The sequence below is a fragment of the Otolemur garnettii genome, unplaced genomic scaffold, assembly GCF_000181295.1.
Source record: "Otolemur garnettii isolate 467f Iridium unplaced genomic scaffold, OtoGar3 scaffold00113, whole genome shotgun sequence".
Classification (NCBI taxonomy): domain Eukaryota; kingdom Metazoa; phylum Chordata; class Mammalia; order Primates; family Galagidae; genus Otolemur; species Otolemur garnettii.
The window spans coordinates 6632469-6654537 of NW_003852508.1; the positions used below are offsets into that span (position 1 = coordinate 6632469).

At 40.7% G+C, this 22069-nt stretch overlaps 1 protein-coding gene and 1 non-coding gene across 9 annotated transcripts in view; one reads left to right on the forward strand and one right to left on the reverse strand.

The window, feature by feature from the left end:
- The window catches only part of EYA1 (EYA transcriptional coactivator and phosphatase 1), a 308341-nt gene that overhangs the window by 45020 nt on the left and 241252 nt on the right, over positions 1-22069 (reverse strand). For 7 of the 8 annotated variants that reach the window (XM_012809807.2, XM_012809809.1, XM_003797263.2 and 4 more), the window contains 2 exons: positions 18200-18339; positions 16768-16851 (listed from right to left, as the gene is read on the reverse strand). In XM_012809807.2, the coding sequence (XP_012665261.2) occupies positions 16768-16851; positions 18200-18339 (224 nt within the window). The remainder of the gene's footprint in view (positions 1-16767; positions 16852-18199; positions 18340-22069) is intronic. The other variant, XM_023517553.1, reaches the window with a different exon arrangement.
- LOC111727607 lies at positions 1091-1197 on the forward strand. The gene has a single exon (XR_002775119.1). It is a non-coding gene; the product is annotated as a small nucleolar RNA U13 (small nucleolar RNA).

Genomic DNA, 22069 nt, shown 5'->3' on the forward strand with positions numbered 1-22069 from the left:
GCTTTACCAATGTTAAAATCTGGTCACCTTAGACTAGACTTAAGCCTCAGGTAGGATATTTGGGGTCTACAGTTAAAAGTTGGCCACCAACCATACCTAAGATCAATGGTTCTCAACCTGAGGGTCACAACCCCTTTGTAACAATGAAAATATATCCTGCATATCAGATATTTACATGACGATTCATAATAGTAGCAAAATTACAGTTATGAAGTAGCAACGAAAATAATTTTATGGTTGAGGGGTCACCACACATGAGGAACTGTATTAAAGGGTTGCAGCATTGGGAAGGTTGAGAACCACTGCTAAGGATTAATCATATTAATTCAGGGACTTGAAACTATGGCTGGTAAACTGAACTTTCCCAGTTCAGTGAAAAGATAATAAAGGAATGCAGCACCTGTCAGGTTACTCAGTATGAGCCACTGAGGACACCTATCTGTCCACTAAAGGCAACCAGGAAGACCTGATCAAGGATGTGCAATAATAGTGCAAAGCTATTCATGGGGAGGAGATAGTTAAGAAAATTCCAAAATTCATAAAGTTGTTTAGTTTCATCTCAAAACTTTACCTCACTAAAAATAGCTCTGGGGTAGTTATCTAAAATTGGAACTGTTAGTCCTTTTATTTTTGGCAGAAGACCTACATATACTTGATTCAGTTGAATTAAAGGTCTAATGGTTTAAAAAAACTCCCCAAACTCTTGCATTTTCTCCTTCTTAATCCACCAACTTTGAGCTAAGAAGAAAAGAAGTACAGACTAAGTAAGACTGTCCTGTTCTGGACTGCTAAAGAACCCTCTCAGATCAGAATACTGATGTTTTAAAAACAACAGCAACCAGAGACACTCAAGAAGAATATACCTCGTCTATGAAGTATAAAGTCTTGAACAAAAAATAGATAGGAAAAAGGAACCTGAATCTAATAATTTAACTTCTGGATCTACCAGATCTACCAGTTTATAGGAAATACACAAGAAACAGTACAACATATTAAATAATACAACAGGAATACAATCAACAAAACCTAGACTCTCAAACACTCTATAAAGACAGTTGGGTTACTTCAACAGAAATACACAAAGGTTTCCATAGTTCTGTAGTTTATAAGAATGATGATTAGGTTTTTAGAAGCATGTGTGAAAGCATGTACCTTCCTCAAACTTTACTTGGACCTCAGTATATTACCTGTTTGATGTGAGAAAAAAAGCATGTACTTTTCATAAGCATATACCTTCCTCAAACCTTACTTGGACCTCAGTATATTATCTGTTTGATGTGAGAACAAAACACAAAATATATGAGGTTAAAAAAAAAAAGATCAAGTAGAAAATCTAAAGATCAAAGACACTTCAGAGACATAGAAACAAAATCACTTGAGAAAAACACTTAAACTAGAAAAAAAAAAAACTACTCCAACATAATAAAGGTCATGTATGAAAAGCCCATAGCTAATACACTTAATGGTGAAGAAATAAAAGTTTTTCCTCTAAGATCAGGAACAAGACCAAGAGGTCACTTTCACCACTTCTGTTTAACATAGAACATAGGAAATAGTCCTACCCAGAACTATTAGGCTAAAATAACAAATAAAAGATGCTAAAATTGTAAAGTCAGAAGTAAAATGATCTCTGTTTGCAATGATATGATTGTAGAAAACCACAAAGATGCCACCCCCCCTCAAATAAAAACCTATTAGATTAATAAATCAATTCAGCACAGTTGCAGTATACAAAATCAACATTCAAAACCTGTTGTGTTTCTGTGTACTAACAAGACTGATCTACAAAGGAAATTAAGGAAAAAGTTCCACTTATAACAGCAATAGCAAAAGGAATTAAACATTTATTTAGAAATAAACTTAACCAAGGAGGCAAAAAGACTTGTATATTGAAAATTTTTAACATGTTGCTAAAACAAATTAAATAAGATAAAAATAAATGGAAAGATATCCCATGTTCATGGATGTAAGACAGTGTTAAGATATTAATACTACCCAAAGTGATTGACAGATATAATGCAATCCCTTATCAAATCAACAATGGTATTTTTTGCAGAAATAGAAAAACTCATCTTAAAATTTATGTGGAATCTCAAGGGACCCTGAATAGCCAAAACAATATTAGAAAATAACAAAGTTGGAGGTTTCACATGTTACAATTTCCAAAACAAAGACAAAGTAATTAAAATAATGTGTTTCTGGCATAAACAGATATATAGACCAATAGAATAGGAGAGAGACCAGAAATAAATCCTTGAATATATATGGTCAAATGATTTTCAACAAGGGTGACGAGACCATTTTATGGGGAAGTGATAAAGTCTTTTCAATAAATAGTGCTGGTAAAGTTGGATGGGTCTTTATCCTACACCACACACAAAAATAAACTCAAAATAGATCAAAGATCTAAATTTAAGAGTTAAACTCTAAAGTCCTTAGGAAAAAAGCTTTCTAAGATTAGACATGGCAATGACTTTTTGATATGACGCGAAAAGCAAAGTTAACAATAACAACAACAACAAAAACAGATAAATTTGAGTATATCAAAATGAAAAACTTACATGCATCAAAGGGCACAATCAATAGAGTTAGAGGGAAACCCACAGAATGGGAGAAAATATTTGCAAATTATATATTTGATAAAGGGTTAATATCCAGAAATAAGACTCAACAATAAAAATAAACACCTGATTTAAAAATGGGCAAAGGATCTGAGTAGACATTTTTCTAAAGAAGATAGATAAATACTCAACAAGCACTTGAACTATGCTCAACATCACTAATCATTAAGGAAATGTGGATCTGAACCGCAGTGAAGTACCATCTCGCCATCATGAGGAGGCCTACTATCAGACCACAAAACAAGACAGAAAATAAAGAGTGTTGATAAAGGTGTACAGAAATTGGAATGCTCGGGCACTGTTGGGAACATAAAATGGTGCAGCTGCTATGAAAATAATACAGTAGAAAAGTAAACTAAAGAATTTCTACATGATCCAGCAAGTCCCCTTCTGGGTATGTACCCAAATGCACTGAAAACAACAAACGGGTATTTGTACACTCACGTCCACAGCAGCGTTATTTACAATGGCCATACCCAAGTGTCCATTGACAGATGAGTGGATAAACAAAATGTGGTATAAACCTACAAAGGGATAGTCAACTTTAAAAAGATAGGAAATTCTGACACATGCTATCACAGACGAGTCTTGAGGACGTCATGCTGAGTGAAATAAGCCACTCAAAAAAACAAATACTATGATTCCACTTAGATGAGGCACCTCAAATTCATAGAGACAAAGTAGAATAGATGTTGCTGGGACCTGGGGAGGGGGCAGAATGGGGAGTTGTTTAGTGGATGTAGATTTTTCAGTTTTGCAAGATAAAAGAGAGTTCTGGAGATTGGTTGCACAACAAGGTGAATGCACCTAATACTGAATCATACTGTTAAAAAGAGTTAAGAAGGTAATTACTTAACTATACCATTAAAAATGGTTAAGCTGATAAAAGTCTGTTATGTGTGTTTTACCGTTATTAAAAATGAAAATTTAAAATATTAGAAAATTAGAACTGTTGACTATTTAATATTACAACATTATTAATTTGGCTAGATGGGTAAGGTATTACATGCCATCTACTCTTTCTATTCTAAACAGAGTTTTAATGGATTCTTACATACATACTGAAATATATACAAATTAAATAATATCTAGAATGTGCTTTGATTTGAAAAATCATCCTAGGACTAAGCAGGGAAGGATGTGGTAAGGATATAAATAAAATAGGATTGGCTACAACTTGATGTTTATCATAGCTGGAGAGGTTACACTGAGTTTTATCAGACGTACTAACCCATTGACTTTTCTATATGTTTGGAAATTTCTAAGAGACCATGTTGGTTTCCTTTGATGTGTTAAAAACATTTACTGTGAAAATTTAAAGCACATACAAGTCGTACTTTTAAAATCCCAAACAAACAAATCCAACATTTAAAATCCAAAATGTCCAAAGCCCTGGAAAGTTCCTCACTCTGTCACCTCTCAGGGAAAAGAAGGTGCTAGAACTTGCTTGGGTAATCTGTACCCAGACATAGGCGAGGATGCGGAACACACAAGCATGTTTAGCCAGATCCTGCCCTCCCTATATTAACTCTGCCCATTTCTACCGTATGGAGTGGAGAGCTCTATTTTAGGAGCCCAGAGGAACGTCTACATTTGTTATCAAAGCCACAGGCTCTTAACCTTATAGACTTAGGAACAGCAGTGTTGAAGGGTAATGCGGATCAGCAGAGGAAATTCCAGAGTCATTTAAGAATAGCAGTAAACCTAGAAACGCCTCAGTGAAGGCCTCTGGCATTTAGTTTTCAGTTGTTTGGCTCTTGGGGATCTTGATTTTTTTTTTTCCTGAACCACAATGCCAGTGTTATCCTTTGACATCCTATTTGTTCCTCGTTAAATGATGTAGCAACTCGGGGACGCTACTCGTCAAGAATAACAGAGGGAGACTTGTTTCCTCCTTAGCGTTGTTATGGTTTTGAAGATTCTGCAGTTTCAATCTCAGTGGATTTAAAGTGGCATTTTGATTTAAATAATCTTACCCCAGTGACAGAAGGCTGTTGAGAACTCATTCATCCCCCACAGACAGACTCCTTTATTAATTTATAAACTCCCCGAAGGCAGGAATTACGGCTAAGCACCCACTACACTCCTGGGTGTGTATTTCGTAAATCATGAACGACTGACTTTCTGAACGACTCATTAGTGCCGGGCCAGGAACAAACGGCGCCTCAGCCAGGAGACAGGTGTGCAGCCAGGCCTGTTCTGGGTACCGCAGGCCACATACGCCGGGACGTTTTGTGTTTGCAAGTTGAGAAGGGTGCCGTTCGGTGGCACAATTTTCAGAATTACTTCATGGATGTTTTTCAATGATCATTACCCACAAACTAACCTCCCCTGTGTCAGAAGGCGAGGTTCTGGGCACCACCTCCTACCTCCATCCTGACACATTCTTTTGCCCGAGCCTTAGAGTCAGTCCTCCCGGAGACCACTCAGCATGAGCACGGGACCTTACCCGGTAGGGAGACCACCTCCAGGAATCCTCCTCGGTCCCCAGGAAAGAGGGGTCATGGGTACATTCTTACATGTCATTTGCTTTACTCTGGTCACCAGACTGAAGTCCATGCTGCTCAGATTATTTTGTTGCCCGTTTACGCAGAGAACTATCATCTCGGCTGCTAATTCCAGTAAGTGCGGGTGGTATCTGATCTTCACTGTGTTGTAAACAGCACCTTGAAGACTGTTTGGAAGGCAGTATATACTTATCCCCGATTTTCTCAACCTCATCCGCAAGGTATACCTTTTTATTCTGTGGCCGTGTTCATGAAGGTGGCATAATCTAATTCTGCTGACAGGGCAGTTGAAACCAATCACGTCACAGAATTGCTTAGTGACCCCACTCAGAGTTAATAGTGCTTTTAAAGAACGACATAAAGCCGCCAGATATTTTTATTTTATTTATTTTACTGATAGTGTTACGTAAGCATACATCATTTTCTGTAAATTCAGCAGCTTTGGCCCCATGACCACAACTAAACATCTTTTATGCCCTGAACTCTGTCCAGAGACAACTGAGCCAGACTCTTGTCACAACCCGTCGGTACTACTGAGCACCCTTGTCACAACCTGTCGGTACTACTGAGGACTGTACAATAGATCTTTCCTCTGCCACAGGCCGGCTGAGAGAGACGCTGCCCACCACTGCTCACATTACTGTACCTCATAGATGCTGAACGTGAAAACCACCTGTAGACACACTAATATCTTTCCGAACTTCTTTCCCTTTTTTGGAAGATGAGGGCAAGGGGTCACTTGAGCTCAAGAGTTTGAGGTTGCTGTGAGCTATGATGCCACAGCACTCTACCAAGAGTGACAAAGTGAGACTCTGTTTCCAAAAAAATAAAAAAGAGAGAGATTTTGCCTTATCATGCAGGTTGAAGTGCAGTGAGTACTGTGGTCACAGCTCCCAGCAGCCTTAAACTCATGGGCTTACGCAATCCTCCCATCTCCCCCTCCCTAGTAGCTGGGACTGCAGGCAGTGACGCTGATAGCAGATTTTTCTCCTCCTGGTTGGGTTCTTGGTCTCAGAATCTAAGAATGAATTCACCTACCACAGCAAGCAGAAGCGACAGTCACAGTTTATAAGAGGATAGGAAAGCTTCCAACACAATGGAAGGGGTTCCCAGTGGGTTGCCATTGTGGTTCTGGGTGTGGGTTTTTAATGCCTGGTCTGCCCACCCAAACCTGCTGGCAAACACTGACTGGGCCCTTCAAACCCAGCTGGATTACACTGGTTGGTTTCTTTAAACCTTAACTGGCTGACCTCTACTAATTAGCCCTTTATTTGTACTGGTGCCTGATCCTCAGGGTGAGTCCCTCCTCTCGTATTGCCCTAGCAACAACCAGTGATCAATGGCTACCCTAAAAGAGTCCCTCCCCCTTCTTTTCCATGTGGCTTCCTAGACTCTACCTAATTTTTTATAGCGTCGGGGGTCTCCCTATGCTACCCAGGCTAGGCCCCAGCTTCTGGGCTCAAGAGATCCTCCTGTCTTGGCCTCCCAAAGTGCTAGGATTATAGGCAGGAACCACCCTGCCTGGCCATCTCTCTTGTCTTTTATCAGTTCTGTGAGTTTCCATTCCTAGAGCTCTCTACTGGCCCAGCACCATTTAAACACATTTTTCTGCACAATATTCAAAATGCATGAAAGAATTCACACAGGTCCCATCAAAGTCCTACAGTTCCATCTGCTAAAGAAAGGTAGAGTCATACATGAACAACATGATGACCAACTTCAGAGAAAACAGAACACTCCTCACTTCCTGGCTTCAAATGACAAGGCAGTCCATTTTTAGTGGCAAACAAACACTGCACGGAATTGAGGTTGCTTCAGAAATGATTTTCTTAACCTATTTTTACTGACTTTTAGCTCAGAGTATTCACGGGATTTTGAGACCCCAAATAGACGGAAAGTTGAAGGAAAGCCAGTTTATCTATCCTGGGCTCCAGTGATCCTCTTGCCTTAGCTTTTAGGACTAACAGTGCCCACCACACACCTAGCTTTTTTTTTTTTTTTTTTTTTAAGAGAAGGGGTCTTGCTCTTGCTCAGGTTGGTCTCAAATTCCTGAGCTCAAGCAATCTACCCACCTCAGCTCCTAGGACAACAGGTGTGAGCCAATGCTCCTGGCCTCTCTGGGCTTCTAGAATGGGATTCAGGATATTTTGCTGATTACAAAAACACAATCCCTCTTCTCGTTTCTCTAGAAACCTTAAATGTAACTATTTATCTAACTGTTAGGTAATAGGACTAGGTCTCCTGGGGAAGGAGGACACGGTCAAAGTCCTCGGGCTGCCATCCTGGTGCCAACCCCCTTAATTTTGTTCCAAGTGGGGTGGTGCCTGTGGCTCAAAAGGGTAGGGCGCTGGTCCCATATGCTGGAGGTGGCAGGTTCAAACCCAGCCCTGGCCAAAGACTAAAAAAAAAAAAAAAATTGTTCCAAGTGACTCAGGCCTGTAAAGGAGGAAACATCCTCCCAATCTACCAATCAGAACTTAGCGTGCCAACTGCAGAAGGATGCAGAGGACTCTCTAGCCCAACAACAGGTACAATAGAGTCTTGAAGGTGACCTAGAACAGCCTTAGATTAATTATCATGCCAGTAGCTTAAATTAACATTATGGTCCATGCCTCACAATGGGCTCTGAGAGGCTCATGAGGGGTCCACACGTGGTACAGTAAGACCCTGGTTCCAAGGTGACAGCTGAACCATGAGGTAGGCCTGACCCAGGTGGTACAGAGGAGAAGTGTGGGCTATAACCCTGGCGTCTTTGCCCACTTGCCCTGGGAATGGAGGCCCATTTGCTGCCTGTGGTGAACGTACCTTGCTCTGTAAGCCTACATCTTGCTTTTACTCTACAAATCTACCTTTTTCTTCCTCAATAACCTTTGTTCCATGCTTGCCTTACTTTGGGGTATCTGGCCATTTTTCGACCAAGAGCATGCCAAGAAATCAAGACCCAGGCAGCTGCCTGAAACGCTGACGTCTTAGGAGACAGGCACTGTCTTGAAACCCAGCATAACTGCGAAAATATCTCTACCTTTATGTAACTATGTTTTAAAAGATACCTTGATATTTTTGGTATTCATTTAACAAGGCCACAAATACCAAATATTACGTTAGATCCTGTGTAGCCTAAAAGAGTAAGTCAGGTCAGATTTATAATAAAACTCACTAAGAATAGCACCGAAACATTAATGAGAAGGCAGTTTCTCTTTACCACTATCTATACCAGTAAGGAGATCCTACTGTCCCTATTTTTAATTTAGCTCTGGTTGCCATTTACATGCACATTTTGCTTTGCTATTCCCTTCCTTTTACCATCTCATTTTTCTAAATAGAAAAGCAAAAAAAAAAAAAAAAAAATTAACAGTAAAATAAAGGAAGCAAACACATTAACAATATAAATTTTCTAATTTAAATTCCTTCAGTTCAGACATTTAAGAACTATTTTAATATCTAAGTAATTGTTTTAATTTTAAGTAGCTGCACAGTATTTTTTTAATTAGTTGGGCTCCACAAACTACCTATTGTATTCTTATAAAAAACCAAAAAATATTAATATCATTATTAATGTTAAAAATTATCCTATTACTACTTTCAATGAATAAGTACATTTAAAATACATGATAAATGTCCTCTCTATCTCTCCTTTTAATGCGGCCCCTGTTCCATCTGTGAGATCAAAATCTACACAAACTCTCAGTAACTGCTGCTTGACTTTGCATCACAAAGCAGAATGTATTATGTTTAAAAAATTATTATTATTATTATTTTTTTTTTGAGACAGAGCCTCAAGCTGTCCCCCTGGGTAGAGTGCCTTGGCATTACAGCTCACAGCAACCTCCAACTCCTGGGCTCAAGCGAGTCTCCTGCCTCCGCCTCCCAAGTAGCTGGGACCACAGGCGCCCTCCACAACGCCCGGCTATTTTTTGGTTGCAGCCGTCATTGTTGTTTGGCGGGTCTGGGCTGGGGATTTGAACCCGCCACCTTAGGTTTACGTGGCTGGCACCTTAGCCGGTTGAGCTATAGGCGCCGAGCCATTTTAAAAAATTATTAATCTTAGGCTAGAAGGAACTACCAGAATAACTAGACAGTGGTTCCACTATTTCAGAACGTATGACTAGTTTCTCAGGATAGGGTACTTATACTTTGAATTTGGGCAATAAAAGATAAGAAGATTCCTAAATCCCACCTGTGCTAATCCTGCATGGGCGGCTAAGCCTCCACTGGCGAGCAATTACTGAGAGTTGTAGTGGCCCAGTGAGGTGTGATAATAACAGTGTGAGCAGGTTTATGAGGATTTGTTGTTCCATATGAAAATCTTGTTAAGTATGCTCAAATCAAGGACAAATCTCTAGGCAAAATCAATCAAATGAAAGAAAAATACCCATTGTGGGCCCCTTAAACAACTCCTTACTTAGAATGCTAATATTACAACCACAAACAGGGCCTGAATGTCATTTAAACATTCTCTCCATTCAGGGTCTTTTGTTTGGGGAAAAAGAAGCTGAAAAACAGGAATGGGCACTCTGAATGCAGGAGGAGTTTGTTTTTAAGGCCCCATGCTGGCTGTTCACAAGGGATTAAGGTTAAGCTTTGCAAATTAGCTCCCTTTTTGAAAAAAGAAAAAAACTATATATGCTATTTCTTTAAAAAAAAAAAACAAAACAAAATGTTATCCAAACAATATGTACAACCTATGAGACCCAAGGGTTCTGCTGTTGTCTTTCCTTCTATCTAAAGGTATCAGTACCATTGATGGAATAGTAACTTTTCCCCCCAAGTTTTAAGGCCCTGTCACTAAGCAGCTGACATAAAATACCAAGTTTTGTGGGTTGTGTAGAATTCTGATGCTGACTAATACATAATCTGGGTTACCATGAGAGATGGTATACACATGAAAAATAAATTGTGGTTGAACTATTGCCTGAATGATTTAGAAAAAAAAAAAATCCCAGCTTGTGGTGGGGCTAATCAGGACATTTTTACTGATTAGATATGTGACACTCGACTGCACTAATTTTCTCCTTACTTAAGAGGCTCCCTTTCAACATCAGGAAAATAATACCCAAGTAGAGAGTAAGAGAAAGAACTTCACCATTCCAAAGATTAATTTTAATTGTGGAGAAAACCCACGAATCCCAAACATGGGACAATGGCCAAGAGGTGGCATATAGTGGGAGGAAGGAGCACAAGGCCCGTGTGGCCCTGGCCAAATTGGCCTCCACACGCAGGGCCCACGCGGTGCCAAGGGAAAGGCGAAACAGCTAAATCCAGTCAGAGGACCTCTTCGGATGTCATTGTGACCACTCTCCTATCTCTCTCCATTCTAGGGTTACAGCCACTGTTCAGCCTTTATTATTTGCTACCATGAGGACAGCACAAGAATTCCGTTTGCCACTGTGCCACCAGACTAATCATGCACAGTTTACGCTTCTTCATGCCACTGCACTGTTGAGACACTGTCCGTGGCACCCCTGCACCTGCAGCACAAAACCCTGGCACTCGGGGTCCTCTACAACCCTCTTCTGAGGGCCTGGACAGCTGGAAGACTGCTGTTGCCAACTGACAGGCGTCCTTCCCTGGATGAATGATTTAATTTTTCTCAGCCAGAGTTTCCCTATTGGTGAACAGAAAGACCTCATTGGATAATAAATGTAAGGTAAGGTAACAGTGGAGGCTGTAAAGTTGAACAAAGGTGCAATATTTTTATTACCAAGGCAACACATTTTCTGCTGCTTATCTTCTGTGAGTCTAATCCCCTAAATACACTTTATAGATATCGACCCTTCATGGGTAGGATTTTGGCCGCTTAAAATGTTTTTTCCCACCTCTCCCTCGCTGCCGCCTGGAACAACAAAATTGCATGCTTCCCCATTCTCTCCTTGGAGCCCCTAACATAAGCGAGAATAATTCTTCCTTATGGACTGTCTACGAACATGTTTCTAGGTGCTAACAGTCCTGTGACTGCTTCCAGTTTATAGGTGGGCAAATTAAGACAGAACAAGTGACATTCAAAGACAGAAGGTGCGTTTCCCAAGGCCACCCAGCAAAGGAGGGTGGAGCAGGGGCTGAGCAGCTGTGGTGATCCCTGTGCCCTCCCTGCCTTCCCTGTCACATTCCTGAGTAAGAACATCAAGGCCGAGGTCAACAAGGGAACGAGAGCAGACATCCGAGCGGCATCCGAGCGGCATCCTCCTGGCAGCGAGGAGGAAGGGGCTGGTGGCTGAAGGAAGGAGCAGCAACCTTCAGGATGGAGGCCAAGGGCTGAGGAAGAAGGTTCCTTCAGCTGGAAACCCCTGATGTCCAAAAAAACAGCGTTCCTATTTGTTTAAAAAGTTTAGACCTATGTCATTCCACAGCACCCAGAAGGCATATGTGGAACCATGTGTTATTTCATCCTTCTGCTCTAATTTGACATTGAGATACAAAGAAGAGAACAAAAGCAAGGGAATGCCCTTTGGGACCAGACTGGGTGTCATTACTCAGTAGCCACCACTCAGGAAGCCTAGGGCCCAGCTCTGCTGGTGGCTCCAGACTGTTGAAGTATGCTTTGGGTTTCACTCATTGGTCAAGGAGTTGAGAACTGGGGCTGCAAGTGGCTGCCTATTCTCACTGAAACCCATTCTCGAATCTTTCTGGGCACATAGCGAGGCCACACTTCCCAGCCTCCCATGGATGGGAGTCTCCGCCTGGCCCACAGAGCCCACAGGAATGCTGCTCCGCAGGACTTTCTCCCTGTGGCCAGTCTGCTGGTGAAAATAATCCCAGAAGCTTCCAAGCTGCATGGTGAAGATGGCACCACCAAACCTGGTCCAAACCGAGCCACCTGGAATATCTGCTCCACTCTAGACTGCTAATTAAGAACACTACGTACTCCTATTGTGCTTGAACCATTTACTCTGCGTCTCCTTGTTACAGGCATTTCTCCCACCCTAACAAATTTACATGCAGGCTTGTGTTTCCTTAGGGCCCCAGATGCAAATACCCACTGCCTGCATTGTATACACAGTCTAGTTGGGCCTCAGTGTGGCTGCCATTGAACTGTCCTGGTACCCAAAGGCAGGAGTGAGATGAACCAGTCCAAAGCTCAGAGCATGACGTAGGACAGAGGTGGGCAGCCTTTCTCTCTGCAGGGACAGAAACTGTTTCAGGCTTTTTGCAGGCCCCATACAGTCTCTGACACACATTCTTCTGTTTTTTATTTTTAATAACCATTTAAAAATATAAACAATATTCTTCGCTTAAAGGCTCTATGACAGATTTGATATATGGGGTATGGTCTTTCAAACCCTGGTTTGGATTCTTAAAAATAAAAAGAATGACAGCATTTCATAAGACATGAAGATGATATAAAATTCAAATTTGGGAACTATAACTCAAGTTTTAGTGGACCACAGCCACATGTATTCATTTACATATTGGCCAGAGCTAAGCAGTTATGACAGGCATATGGCCCACAAAGCCTAAAACATTTACTATCTGATGCTTTATAGAAAAAGTTTGCTAATCTCTGGTCTAGAGGTTCCAAAAGAGAGATGATACTACTTAAGTCACCAGATCCTTTATACTCCAACCAGGACACTGGGTGTGGTGCTGGTCTGGTGCCATGCTAAGAGTTAGCATCTTCACCAACCCATGGAAGAGGGTCCTCCCTCGAGGTCTTGGAGTTTAACGTTGTCTCCTAAGACACAACATGAACACCAACCTTCACAGGCCCACTGTAGTGTTGTGATGGGCCACGCAGTCTGCTTTCAAAGAAACACCCACTGGAGAGGTTTGGTTTATCTGAGCTTACTATGACAACTGATGTCCTCCTAGAAGCCTGGTGTGTTACAAAGCACAGCTCTACTTCAACACATGACATATGCTTTTCCTACCATTGGTTGTCACCATTAGTAGGATACTGTGCTGGGCCTTTGAATAGATGACACAATATAAACTCTTAAGACGATTCTGCAAGTCAAGCAGCTAGCTTTATGGATGAGAAAATTGAGGCTCAGTAAGAATAAATAATTTTCCCCAGACTGAAGAGCTGAAAACTTAGGGCTTAGAGTACAGATCCTCCTCAATTCAAATACGGTGCTCTTTCTGTTAACACTGGTGAAGGCCGTCATATCCTGGTAATTCGTAACTTTGAAGATGCCACTTCCATGTTACTCTTTGGCCACAATGTCAGGATTCAAATAATTTTTGACAGTCAAGTCTTACCTATGTTCAGATACTAGTGTTTACTGAGTATGTACTTTATGCCAGACATGGTGCTAGGGGTTTTCTCCATTTGCTCTCTCACTTCTCCCAAGTCTCAACTTCCTCATCTCTGAAATGGGCTGTGGAGCATTAATGGTGAATTACATGAATGCAGCACAGATAAGAAATTCTTACTAGGACCTACAATCATATATACTAGGCTTCATGCTATTTAAGTGTTGTTTGGTTTTTGTATAAAATTAGGTGGGAGGCTTGATCCTTTCAAGACCCACTGAAGCCTAAATTCCCATGGGACACAGTGTTCAACGATAATAAAAAAGTGTTGAGACAATCAAGCCACTGGGTGTAGTTATCTTGGGAAATCGTCCCACAAGAGGGGAATCATTTATGGAGATATCGGTATATTCATTTGAAATATAAGTTTTGGGTGTGTCCTTGGATATTAATAATTTGATTACATCGTCTATTTTAAAGATACCATTCAATGACCCCCACCACCAAAACCTCACAGATTAGTTTTTTTCAATGACATTCAGGAATTTGGAGTTAGTTTGAAAGCAACTTTTTCAATGTATTAAATAAAACCAGCTAGGACAGATATTATGAAAATGCCCCAATTTATAGTAACACCCATAGACATCATTTTCCTGCTAACGTGTTTCTTTTCTCTCGCACAGTCAAAGCTATACGGTACCCAGCACCCTCTTTTTGTCCCGTCACCTTTGTTATAAAACAAGACTTCCTTATAACACCTGACATGCCTTCTTCCCACAGTTAGGATTACATGAAAGGTGGGACATTCTCAAACCTTTTTTTGCACATGTTGCTGTACCATGCCCTAATTTTGCATTATATCAACCAGATCCTGTATCCCCTTACTGAATGGGCCACTCATTGAGTTGCCTAAGCTACTGTGACTAAGCCACTTCTCAGGTGTCTGGCTCCCTCAGAGACAGAACAGTGATCACATTGTCAGGCATTCACTTCTTTCTGTGCACGCAGAGGAAGGCCGAGACACACGCTCCCCTCCACAGCGCTCAGGAGCACCACTCAATCTGGGCTCTGGAAAAGAAGGCTTGCCACTGAACTCCTGCAAAACTCAGTGCCCAGGGCTGGGGGGTGGGGGGGGGAGGAGGACAAAAAGGACATAAGACATTCTGCTCAGCTTGGTTATTATTCCTGTTTGGGAGAATTCTCGCTGAACTACATTTTTATAAAGCTTGATTATCAAAGTAAGGGCAAATTCTGCTCAACCCCAAAGTTCTCTGATGATGAGAACATTTAAATAAGCTTTCTTGCATGCTCAAGCTACAAGTCAACATCCTCAGCAGTGCAGTGGCTTTTGAAGATGCAGTCAAGCCCAGGCAACAGAGCAAGCCTATACCTACAAAAAAAAAAACTCCACCCTGCCAGGAAAAACACCTCTGGGCAACGAGACCACAGGCTGACCGACCACAAGTGTGCAGCACAATACATGTTTAGGAAGAAATCAAGCTGAATGAGGAGCTTCTAACCCTACACTGCCGACCCTCAGTCTGACGTCTCCAGCCCTGATTAGTCAGTCCCTCAGGGCTCACCTGCCAGCTGCCTTCTGTTCTGGTCCAAATAGATGTCTCATAAGCATCTCAAACTTGTCCAAGACCAAACTTCCCATCTTCCCTCCAAATTATCTTCTTCCCCATCTCAACAAATGTGACTATTCCCTCAGCTGCTCAGCACAGAAATGTGGAAATCATCTTTTACTTCTCTCTCTCACCTCCTAAAGCCTCAATGGTCCAGACCATTTCTAAATCCTCTTCTCTACCTGCCATATAATCTAGGATTCAATCAGTTCTCTCTATCATTACTGCAAGTGCATCAGATCACTGCCAAAACCCCTTATCTGGAGCCTTGTTTGTCTTCCCTGGCCATTAACTCTCACTGTATAGCTAAAGTCATTTAACAGTGGAAATCAGATCGTCTCACTTCCTCCCTTGGAGTCCTCCAGTGACTTGCTATGGCCTGTGCAATGAGATTAACTATCTTGACCATGGCTGGGAACCCCCTTCATCTCTGTTGACTTTCCATCTCCATTATTAAGCTTGGGTACACTGGACTCCTTGTCCCTCACACATCAAATCTTTTCCTGATTCTGCATGTGCCATTTTCTCTACTTAGAGCAGAGGAAGAACAGGTTCATCTCCGGGTCATCAAACAATGACTTTAGGCCAGAGTCATGTTCAGGAAGATCTTTCTCAAAAAACTGGCTTTTAGAAGTTTTCCCCCAGCCCCATCAACTTATCATTTAAATAACTGAAATAATCCATATTTTAAAGAGCATATACATTTGGCTTTTGGAAATAGAATAAAATCTTTCATCATACGCTCTAAAATGGAAGAACTAAGCAAACATTTTATGATGCCTCAAAATACTAATGGTGGACATATGACAAAATTAAACTTAGGGTATGGTATTTCTAATGCATTGTTCAGAAAGTGTTTTGTTTAGAGATTGTTGAGAACCTGAATGAAAATTTATAAGCAGCTGGGGGTTTCTGTCGTAGGTGTGAATTCCGTACATAAACCAGTAATTTTATGGCCCAAGATGGGAGGTCAGGGGTCAGGGGATGTCTGCCTCCTTCAAGATGGCCCCCTCAATGGTAGGTAAGCACTATTCATGACAACTCTCTTTTGCATCAGTATGGCCCTTAGTGGGAACTTTTAAAGACTTGAGACATTCTGGATGGTTTTCAAATGCTGCTTTCGGAAGTGCCAACTATTTTCAACACTCTGTATAAGTTCCAGGCATCACTCTTTTCCCCTAGGAGTTAGTTGTAGGGATATTTCAATGGCTCCCGTTAAGAAGGTCTTCAAGGTTCTGCCTACCAATTACATATGCTAATCTTTAATTAGTTTTTAAATAGCAGTTTTTGTAGAAATAGGGAATGATAGTATTGATGGAAGAAATAATACAAAAAGCCCCACAGCGGTTATGTATTGAATCCTTACTATGTGCTACTTACATAGTAGAGACTTTTTTTCACTGTGATTTCCATGGCCTTGTTTTCTATAAGCTGTATTTTGTTAACTGTCTTCTTCTCACAGACAATTTGCTTAAAGGTGAGATGGGACATGGTGTGTTCCATGGATACCTTACCCCTGAATGGAAATTAAAATGGTCGAATATATTTGTGTTTTCAAATGTGCATTTCGTGGCCTGTTTTTTTATTAGGTGTATCTTTACCATAGTGAGAGGAAAGCTGGGTCGTAAAGCTAGATCCCCCCACTCTCATCTCTAGACTGCATGTTTGTGGCAGGCGCTCAGTATATATTTACTTAAGTAAATATTTATTGAAAGAATACCTGGTCAAATTTGTAATGACAGCATACATATCTCAGTTATAAATAAATTCTAGGCACATTTACAGCAAAGAAATTGAAAACTGATGGTTCTCAGTACTCACCCTCCCATATCTGTTGGCGTAGGACCCAGTCAGCAAGGAATGGAAAACAATGATTGTCTCATCCAAGTCCCAGATGAACACTCTCTACAAAGGAAGAACCAAATTAACGTGTCTGTGCCTTGGTTGAGGAAACTGTTACTCAGTTTTCAACATGCAAAAGTCATCTTGAAATGAGAGACAAATGAAAAATCTGAATGTGCTATTTAGAAGGAAAAAACGCAATTGTCCCAAAGAGCATCTTTTAGCTTTTCTCCAGATAGAGCTTCAGATGAGGTAAAGATAATTATATTCACAGCATTAATATAAATATAGAAAAGAGATAATAATAATAATAATATATGTATCCCTTCCACTTCTCTGAAGGAACCTCAATCTCAGTTCTGCAAAGATGAAAAATGAACTCTCCCTAATCTGTTTATAACTTCTGAGACAGAGAGGAGTGATAAAAAATCCTTTTATCTTTTCCGTATCCTTGATCTCCGTTCATTAAGAAGTATTAAAATAATTAATCTTATGTTTTACTCTTACCAAGCCAAGTATGAAAAACACAACAACTAAAACTATACGTAATGTATTTACCGGGTGTCACCTGTTTGGGTTTTTGTCAAAGCGTCGGGATATACATCATTCCTGCCAGGTTATTTAAGTCTTCAGGTTATAGATATTTAACAACTTACGCAGACCTATCACTCATTCTCTTTGACATACTCTTGGGGCGTTTAGAATTAGACTTGACGGAATTAATTTCAAAAAGGTCTTTGGGGCACCACAACAAGCCTCCCAAGCCTGTTTTTCCTCCCATTCCCTCTCACACCAGTACATATTCATATGTATAGATTCTGCTGGAAAAACTTCATCTTTTCAGCCAAAATAATCATGTTTTCCACCATCAGATTTCACTTTGGCAAAAAGCAGACACTTAATTGCAGTGGATTCAAGACTATGAAATCTACTACCTTTTAAGTTCTTACTTAATCCCTCCTGCTTTTGAACTCCACCAAAACATGTCTCAGAAGGTGATTACCATTTCAGTTTAGAACATTCCAGGTTTTCCTTTCTCAGTACACACCAGCATGTCTTTAATTTCAAAGTGGATGTTATTAAGCATTTTTAGAACGACACTTACTTAATTGAAATAGCAATGATACAGAGGAGCACAAGAGAATTTTGTTCAAGCCAAATCGTGCAATTTACTTAATTTCTTTCAAGAGAAACAGATGGCTTTACCGTATAGTTGTTATGGAAGGAAAAACCAGAAATACATAATTATTTAACTTATAGGTAATAGGGAAGAGAGAAGAAATGGCTTTGTTTATTGTTAATATAAAAACAAAGGCAAAAAAAAAAAAAAGCATCAAGATACCTCAATCATTGCACACAAAGACACCAGTTAGTTATAAAGACATCTGCTTGGGTGTTGGCAATGACATACCTCAAGATCAGAATCCGGGGGAGGGGAAGGATTATTGTTTCTTCGGCCTCGTCCACGTGATTTCCCATCTGAACCTCGACGTAATCGATCAGAATCTGTATCTTTAATGGGTGTTGACGGGCTGTGGATTGTACTGTACTCTGCAGGAATACAGGAAAGACTTTCATGTTTTGGTTCCTTCAGTGTGGTACTCAGATTAATGCATAGCGTAAGTTTGGAGTGTGAATCAAACTTTATTCTGCTTAAATCCTATGTTATCTTTTACTTGCATTGATAAACGATTTATGAGATATCTGATGCCAAGATCTGTTTTGAAAGAAAGTGTGATCGTGAACAATTAAAATTTAATTGAAGGTGAGAAACAACACATTGCACTGAGTTTCCTGGTTCTCCGCGGCCGACCTCAGCCCACCCTCTCCTTGGCTCTCCTTGGGGTCTCTCCTTGGGGTCTCTCCTTGGGGTCTCTCCTTGGCTCTGCTAACGGAACCTGTTCATCCTGAGAGGTTCACACATTTGCCTCAGTAGTGGCCCTCCTAGCTACAGAAGGGCTTCTGATTCATGGAAAGAGTTCAAAAGAAAAATCAGCTCTGGTGCAGAGAACACTGTGTCATCAGGCACATTTTTCTCTGAAAATTTTAAATTCCCATTTGCTCTCTCATTTTATGAGAACAAAGGAGAGACAAGATAAAGAGAGGAGATTCATGGACAGGGCCCACACCCTGCTCTGCAGCCATCCTAGGCTTTTCCTGTGTCTTAGTCTCTTTGAACCAAACATCCACCCGATACCAAGCAGCACATTAAAATTACTCATCTGGGCAACTCACAGAAGCCACTGAGATAATTACACAGAAACCACAGAATAAAGAACAACCCTCAAATGGCTCAAAAGAATAGCTGGGCAGCGGTTATGTGGCTGGGGGAGATTCGGATCCTGGGTCCAGAAAGAAAAGAAAAACCACTCACTCTCACCGCTTAGATAAGGTTTGTCCCGGATCTATCCAGGACATAACATCAGATCTTCTCTGCTTCCCCCACATTCTTTGGCCTTCCCCCAAACTCTTTGCCAGATTTCTCTATGGGATATAGGTTGGAGTCTTTGAATCTAAGATGAGGAATGATTATTCTCACTGCCATTGCTGACATATTTCACCTACCAGAAAACTATAGAGAAGTCTACCAGCTATGAAGTTCTGGTAGCCTTTATTAACGTACCATCAGCTTCGCCTCTACCACAAGGCCGTCCACATCTCAAACTGTGTGGTATCAGTATCACCTCCAAGCTCAAGTGCTTCTCCAAAGTCTTCAGTCAGAGTAGATGGGAAGAAGACTTTGATGGTAAATTCTAGATCACATGAAACAACTATACACCCCACTTAATCTTAAAATCTAAACACATTCCTCTTACTTACAGATGGGACTTTTACATGACCATAACAATCAAGAGGGCAAACTTCCTGATATAAACTGGTCATGTGATTTTCATACCCAGAAGCCACCATGATGACCTAAAAAACCTCATAGCTAATTATAGCCAGAAATCCTCAAAACCTCCACTCCATGAATCAGTTCACTTAGTTACTTCAGATGCATTTTAAGCCAACTCATCTCATGGAACTCTTAAAACACAATGCTGGCTAGTCACAGTGTAATCATTCTTTAACTCTACATTAATATTCTTTATATGACAGAGGCAGATGACTATGGTTTATTCTCCTTAAGATGTTCCAAACTAAGCATTTTTCTTCCATATTATAAAGAGAATAAGGAACTCTGAATGAGTATTTTTTAAGTCATCAAGTGGACTCAAAGATGTTGTTTGAAGGAGAAGTCTTGGCCTTCCTTTTAAAAAATATTCTACAATGTTTATCTCCACACAGAATCTGGACAGTCACCACCTGAGACAGAACACACACCAATCTCTTTAATGTTTCAAAACTGAGCAGTCATCTTGCCACATGAACAGCTGTCATCTAATTCTACCTGCACTGCAAATCCTTCACTACAAAGTCTATCTTGACCCGGGAGCTCTGCAGCTTTTGGAAGTTCACATTTCAGGAGAAGCTAAAAGAGATCTGACCATGTCTCTTATCACTTTCCATCTTTTGACTCTCCTTCCAAATAGTTAAGAGTTAATTTTGTTCTCAAGGTAGCTTACCTTACCTCGGTTTTCTTAGTCTACATTTCCCCGTATAGACTGCCCATTCCTTTATTTCTGGGTGTTTGCTTTACTGGTGCTTAAAAAATTCAATTCATCTTTTAAAATATATTCCACCTCTGGTTTTTCATTTTGTTTTGTTTGGGAACCAGACAAATGGTAATTAAATGAGTTACTCACTTCTGTAAGCCTCTCCCCAAAGAAAATAAATTCACTGAGCAAAGTATACAGGGAAAAAAAAAAGTGAAATTATATTATCTGAAGTTTTTCCAGGTAGAACTTGATACCATCAAACATCAAAATACTCCCCACCCCTACCTTACAGGCCTCCACTTATTAGTAAGAAAATGAAATTAAAAATGATACACACTAATGTTTTTGCTTTAACAAAAAGCTCTTCCATTTTGTTCTGTGAGGTGGCATGAAATGTGTGCACTCTTATCGGGATTTCTTGACTCTAACCTCTCCTTCCTTATATTAGTGCAACACAGCTCAAATAATTTAATCTTCTAATCCAATGACAGCTCTTATTTCAGTAAAGTCCTCTCTAAATTGTTCAACTTTACCCCTCCTGAGATATCAGATGTGAACATACTATGAAGACCATTTGTTTTGTTTAACAAACGTTGACTTGATGTCATGTTCACACCATTGTAGAGGCTGTACTAGGAATGTGAACTATAATGATGTATCAAATAGACGTGGTTCCTGCCTTCTTGGAGCTTAAAATTCAGAGGAAGGACCTGATTCACAGACAAGAAGAAAAAAAGAGAGAGAGAGATTATAAGCCAAAGTGGAGAAGTTCATGACATGGGAAAGATAGAACTCAAATTCTTGGGTCATAGAACCTTCTTGAAGACAAGGACACACAAGCGAGTGAAGAGGGGAAACAAATGTACATTAGGCAGGGGCACGGCATGTGTGGAAGCAGAGAGAGGAAGTATGTCAAAAAGTCAACCTAACCTGAATCCACAGAAGAGGCTGCAGTGGGAGGTGAAGAATTCAACAAGGGACTGGTGGTCCCAGAGCCAGGCTGCAGGTACTGGAGGTGAGTCAAGACTGAGGAAGGTTTCAGATGGATGATTTGGAAACCCTGGTGAGGGACAGTGCTGGCTTGGACACAGGTAGTGGGGATACAGAGATTTGAAATGTCATTAGAAGGTGAAATCAATCACTAATAGGATAAGGAAGTAAGGAGAAGTCAGGGATGATGCCCATGTTAGTAGTCTGGCAACTGTGTGTGGCCTATAATTGAAGGTCTGGGACATAGGGAGAAGAATACACGTGAGAATTCATACTCAGCTGTGGACATACTGAACTTGAAGACACTGCAGGCATCCAAGGAAAGACTGCTAAACCACTCTGAAGCTCAAGAAAGGAGTATGTGGCTGAGAGTGGTGGCTCCCACCTCTAATCCTAGCACTCCAAAGGAGGCTAAGGCAGGTGGAATGCTTGAGCTCAGAAGTTCAAGCAGAGGGAGACCCTGTCACTACTAAAAACAGAAAAACTAGCCAGGCATTGTGGTGCATGCCTGTGGTCCTAGCTACTCTGGAGGCTGAGACAAGAGAACCTCTTAAACCCAAGATTTTGAGGTTATTGTGAGTTATGATGTCACAGCACTCTACGAAGAATGACTGAGTGAGATTGTCTCAAAAAAAAAAAAAAAAGGAATATGCACTGGGTTTAGGTTTGGAAGTCGACATCACATATAATTA